The sequence below is a fragment of the Plasmopara halstedii genome, assembly GCF_900000015.1.
Source record: "Plasmopara halstedii genome assembly, contig: Scaffold_614, whole genome shotgun sequence".
NCBI lineage: Eukaryota > Oomycota > Peronosporomycetes > Peronosporales > Peronosporaceae > Plasmopara > Plasmopara halstedii.
Window position 1 is genome coordinate 2,921,147 of NW_020187532.1, and position 5,753 is coordinate 2,926,899.

Consider the following 5,753-nt stretch of genomic DNA (forward strand, 5'->3'; position numbering starts at 1 on the left):
GTGTTTAGCTTATTTTTAGCGTGAGCGATATGCCACTTGCTGTACGGCTTCGGACACATAACGTGGGTGTCGAATGGGATGACTTACTCTCACGCACCATTCCTGCGTCGTACTTTGCAAAGGAAAAAAGGCGTCAAAGACGTCGCGCTGCTCCTTGGGCAGGGAACGTTGGCGTGTTACGCATTTTTTGGCTCCCAGACCCAGGTCAATCTCGTGACGCACACGTCGGTCCGGAGGTTGGACCGACGGCGGATCTTTGGAGACGACGTCTTGAAAGTCCTTTACCAAAAGGTAGTACAGATTCGAGGGATCCTTTAGGATCGACGATCCACTTCGTGCGTTCAGCACTCTTTTGGCGTCCTCTAGGACAGCATCATCCAGAAGCGACGACGAGTTAATTTTCTCGTTCGGTCGTATAATGACCACTTCGGCTAAATCGCCTGCCTTCAAGCACCGCCCAACTCTCCGAGGACATCTCGTCCATCTCAAGAAGAGCATTCACTGCGGGAATAGTCTCAAGAATGACGTCGCCGTCTTTCTCCCCCGTCATACCCCTTAAGCGGGTGTATAGCTGCGCGCCATCATCTCCCCTGGGTCAGGATCGACGCCCTGCGTCTTGCAGATATTATGGACCTCGCCGTCTCTTCTCTATTGATGTTTTACGTATCGGTGAGACCAGTGGGAACATGCACTCAGCGTCGTCCAGTTTCCCCACTCCCTGCTCCATCGGAGCGTTGATGTTGCTAACAACCCCCGCCGAAGAGCTGCTAGTTCCGCAGTTTTCGTCCAGTGGATGATGTGCCACTTCACGCATATCAAAATGGCCTTGCCTAAGATGCCTTCGACCTCATTCGACCATGCCACTCTTGGCATGCAGCAACTGCTTCGAAATGTGCACAGTGTTCAGTGGATTACGTACCACTCCACGCACATCACAAGGACCTCGTCCGACCTTGCCACTATTGGTATGCAGCAACTGCTTTGATACCTGAGCTATGATCAGTGGGTTATGTACCACTCCGCGTGTATCACTGGGGCCTCGCCCTTGATGCCTCGGCCCTTAGCCGACCATGCCACGCTTGGCATGCAGCGACCGCTCCAATACTTGAGTAGCGCTCAGTGGGCTACCTACCACTCCACGTTCAGCCCTCGAGCAACGCTCGGGATACTTGTCCAAAACACCTTTAATGTTTGACAGCTCGGATGCTCCGATATCCAGCACATTCGCCGTCCCGGTCCAGTGCCCGCGTCAATAGCGCTTCTACTTCCTAGCAGAAGTGGGTTCATGACTCATCAAAGCCCCACCAGGAGACTTGCGCGTAGCGTCCAAGGTCTTCGACCTCCAATCGATCCATGGTTCATGGTGTTCCAACCATGCCATACCAAGGATGAGGCCATAGCTTGAGTCCACGTCTAAGACTAAGCAGCGCTTCACGCTATCAAAGTTAAAAGACTTGACACCAAGGCCCACAGGGATCCGCGGCACTGTGACACATTTCCCCGTCGCTAAGCGAATAGTGACGATGTCGCTCAATTGTGCGTTCAGTGCCTCAGCACACAGCTGACTTCCTTCTATCGTGGAATGTCGAGCATAATTGCCCGACAGCCCGGGGTCGATTAGGATCTTACATGGCTTCCCAAAGCCCTTCACGATCGGTCACGACCAGCAAGTCCAGCTTGCATACACGTTCCATTTTCAAGAGCACGGAGCACTTCTTCCTCCTTAAGGCTCAACAGAGCTCAGTTCTTCCCCAGAAGGTGCGGGTGCCCTACTGGGTGTTGTCGTCCCCCGGCGACAAACCATAGGACTGGTGAGAAGCGGGACGTCGGTTCGGTGAACCATGACGCGCCTTGTGCAGGGGACAAACTGTCCGAAGGTGACGGTTCTCTGTGGAGACAACCGTCACCAAAGCTGCCCCGCAGCTCGGAGCTATGCCTCCACTTTCTCAGCATAGCTGAGATCTATGGGCTTAGGCCCGCTCGATAAGCTGCTAGAAGTTTTTTTTCAACCAATTCTTAAAGTTAAAATTGGCATTCAATACCACATTCATTGCTTCTTCCAAAGAAGGCGGATGTACACGGAAAAAGATGTAGAAGTAAAGAGAGTCAAGAAATTAATATGACTTTCATTCCGGGCACGCCAATGCGTATGCTCTCCATAAATACGGTCACTGTGATCGCCTCGGGAAGAGGATTGGCTGCCATATCGGCAATGAGAGTACGCAACTCTTGGACAAAGTCCACTAATTTTTTCTTGCCCTTTCGGGTGGCAAAGAAACGCGATCGCATGAGATATGCCTAGTTAGGCGGTGAGAACACTCGTAAAAGCTGCAGCTCCGTCCAGGAGAAAAAAGCTCTTCCACCGAAGTAGCGCACGTCAAAGTCCGTTCTCGCGCTCACCCACCAAGCTTGGAGATAGCTAGTGCTACGCGCTGATGCTCGATCTGGAGCATGGCGGACGCCATAGCCATCTCGGCCTCTCTCACCCAGAGAAGGAGATTCTCTCCATCCTTACCTTCGAAGGTCTTAACGTTCATCATGAGCGGCCTGGATCGGGAGGAGTCATCCGTCGTCGACGGTTGCGTCATGGACGCAGTCAACGCCGACATAATCTGCTCTAGGTGCTTTAGAAAAGCAAGTTCAGAGTTCGAAAATTCTTAAGCCGCGCGCTAATCGCTTTAGGTCCTTGCGAAGCGACGCCCTCAGGGCCAGTCGATAACCTTACGTTCTATACGAGAACCAGTACCAGTGTAGCGGTTCGCAATACGCTTACTTTAATTTTATCACAACCTTATCCCAAGGCAAACAAACTCTTTCATTCAAACTGAAAACTATTTATCTGCGGCAAAGCCGTCCATATTTAAATCTATAAGTTTTTCTAATTAACTATCCAAAATGCATAAATTTTGGCAGTCCAGCCACGTACTGACTTCTTGTTAAGGTGTAGCCACACTATTGTGTGGTCACATCATATTCTGTATTTCATTCTCTAACCCCAGAGAATGTGTAACCCCGTTACACCACCTCTCTTGCTTGATTAAGACTTTTTGTTTTGTGTCACGTTAGGATTTTGTCCAATCCGCTGAATTAAAAAGGATTATCTGTGTTGGGTATTTTACATAAAATACGTGCCAATCAAGCAATGAAAGCGTCGGCAAGCTCCAGTGCTGCGTCCTTGCCCCATTCTGCCCCTGTACTTCTCGTCATGGTTGTCATAGGCTTGCTGTACTCCTCTATACTGTCTGCAGTAAACAAAACTGTACCAGATGCTTATATGGTTATAGAAGCATTTGCTTAAGCACCTGAAATCAGCGCTAATTTCTACGTCTTCTCCAACAACAGGATGAAATCTTTCATATTCCTCAAGCCCAAAAATATTGCGCAGGACGATTTGGTGTGCTTCATGATGTCTCAAAGCTATTGCATCCGTCGCGTCCTGCTGACTGAATTGTCGTCTACTGCTAGATGAATGGGATCCGAAGATCACAACGTTTCCAGGTCTCTATTTGGTGTCCACTTTGTATGCAAAAGCAATTTGGACTCTTCAGTTGGGTGATTTTTGCTCTGTATCGGTCCTCCGTAGTCTTAATGTCGTGTTTGCATTGGGAAACGTTGTGTTGTGCGTGCTACTGAGAAAACTTGTGTCGCCGTTAGACCCCAATGTGCTTCTCCACGCTCTGCGTATTGCAGCATTTCCACCGCTGTTTTTCTTCTCATTTCTGTTCTACACCGACGCAGGAGCCACATTCTTTGTGCTGTTAATGGTGGTACTAGCAGAAAGAGTGGATTTGCTGCAGTGTTCACCCGTTAGAGGAAGTTTCATGCTGAGTGCAATGGTGTGTTAAGATTGAGTTGTATGGTCAAACACTTTGACTTAGAAAAGTCGTGCGTATTGTAGAGTGGAGCAGTATCGGTACTATTCCGCCAGACAAATATCATTTGGGTTGTTTTTGTGGCCGGTACAGTCGTGGTTCGCAGTGTGGAGCTTGCTCACTCAAAATTCATTTACGGGTCAGTTTCTTACGTCTCATACGTATAAACAGTCACTATTTGACACTGTTGGTACGATTTCTAGATCCTCGAAGCAGGATTCTAGCGACAAGAGATTATCATCGGTCATGCATAGGTAAGACACGGATGTTTTGGCCTTTTATAAATAACGACTGATTTTGTACATGCACAAGCCCTTTTCGAGTGATTTTCAACTTCATCAGCGTCATCATTTCCACTCTTCCCTCCATTCTTTTTGTCGTATGGCCATTTGCTGTGATTGTACTCTGCTTTTTGGCATTTCTTGTCAAAAACGGTGGCATCGTGGTGGGTGAGTACAACCACGCAGCAAACGCAATATTGCAAAATCGACTCATTGCTCTTTGATGCAGGTGACAAATCAAATCACGAGGTGACATTTCATGGCGCTCAATTATTATACTTCACCGTCGCGGTAGCATCCGGTTTCGGCCTCAACCTTACCACTCCTAGCCAGCTCCAGAAATTTCTCACGTCAGTCCAGCACAGAGCAACGTCATTCCAAGGGATTATTTCTATCGGAATCCTGGTTGCAGTGATCGTAGGGGTCATCCATTGCTTTAGCCCTATCCATAAGTTCATGTTAGCCGATAATCGGCATTACACCTTTTACATTTGGCGAAAGTTTTTTCGAAGACACGAGATGGCAAAATTTTTTCCGATTCCGCTGTATCTATTCTTCGGCTGGCGTTGTTGGGATGAATTGAGTATGAACATTTATCATAGTGCCCGATTGACTTATTAACAATATGTGAAACTTCAGATCCAAGATGCTCGCCATTATGGAAGTTTATTTACGTACTTGCTGTATGTTTGGTCCTTCTTCCATCACCACTCGTCGAGTACGTAGTACATTTCTCTCAACTTTATACATCCGATTCTTACGAAACTTGTAGACCGCGATACTACTGCCTGCCATTTGTCCTCTTTCACTTAAACACGAGAAATGTTAGTGATGCGTGTGCCTGGTCTAGACATGAAAAGATTAACTGACCTGTCATTTGATATTGTAGCAATCTGGTTTCCATCTATGGCTTGTGACTGCTGCGTATATGGTTGTTAATGCGTCGACATTGTACATCTTCCTGTATCGTCCTTTCATCTGGGTGGATGGATCAACGGCACGATTTATGTGGTAATCACTTGACGCAGCTAGAAAGATCTGTGATCATTGTAGATAGTTCTGAATCAAGACTTTATTACGCACTGTTTATACAATGATGTGTAGTGTTATAAGGTGAGTGAGTACATTACAACTTAATCTTGACTGTGGTTTGATTAACTCGCATGTGGCCAAGTCCTTAATAACTTACGACTGCAGGTGAGTACAAATGTTGTACTTAGCTCTTAAGGTCAGGTAGACTTTCACCGAAGAAAATTCAATCTTACCGTTGCCTCAGATCTTTTACATGTGGAGAACTAGTGAGATTCTCAAAAACTTACGAGTACCTGATACTTTGCTTATAACTTAGCGTGCATTTCTGAGTACTGTGGTGTAACAAGAATATAAAGTCAAATTGTCCCGAGTGCATATCAGGACAAGCTTTGATTAATTACTTAGAGCGAATTAAATAAAGACATATGATGTTGTGTATGACTCCGCTAAACAAATTCAGTGTGATAACAATCAGTGTCAGTAAAATGAGGTGTTGTTCTTTTATTTTGTAGTCAATGACCAGCATGGCGTCGTCGTGCAGTCCGTTGGCACCAACTGAGCTTGAGCG

General features: G+C 46.9%; 1 protein-coding gene across 1 annotated transcript; it reads left to right on the forward strand.

Moving 5' to 3' along the window:
- Window positions 1–3,142: 3,142 nt before the first annotated feature.
- Window positions 3,143–5,334, forward strand: PHALS_12559 (Alpha-1,2 glucosyltransferase/transcriptional activator; the record flags this gene model as incomplete). Its single annotated transcript, XM_024728130.1, has 12 exons — window positions 3,143–3,277; window positions 3,343–3,394; window positions 3,466–3,836; window positions 3,899–4,011; window positions 4,076–4,126; window positions 4,185–4,321; window positions 4,383–4,736; window positions 4,793–4,871; window positions 4,926–4,977; window positions 5,043–5,164; window positions 5,258–5,266; window positions 5,328–5,334. 12 exons carry the CDS (start codon window positions 3,143–3,145, stop codon window positions 5,332–5,334), a joined length of 1,482 nt encoding a protein of 493 aa, XP_024578638.1.
- Window positions 5,335–5,753: the final 419 nt, after the last annotated feature.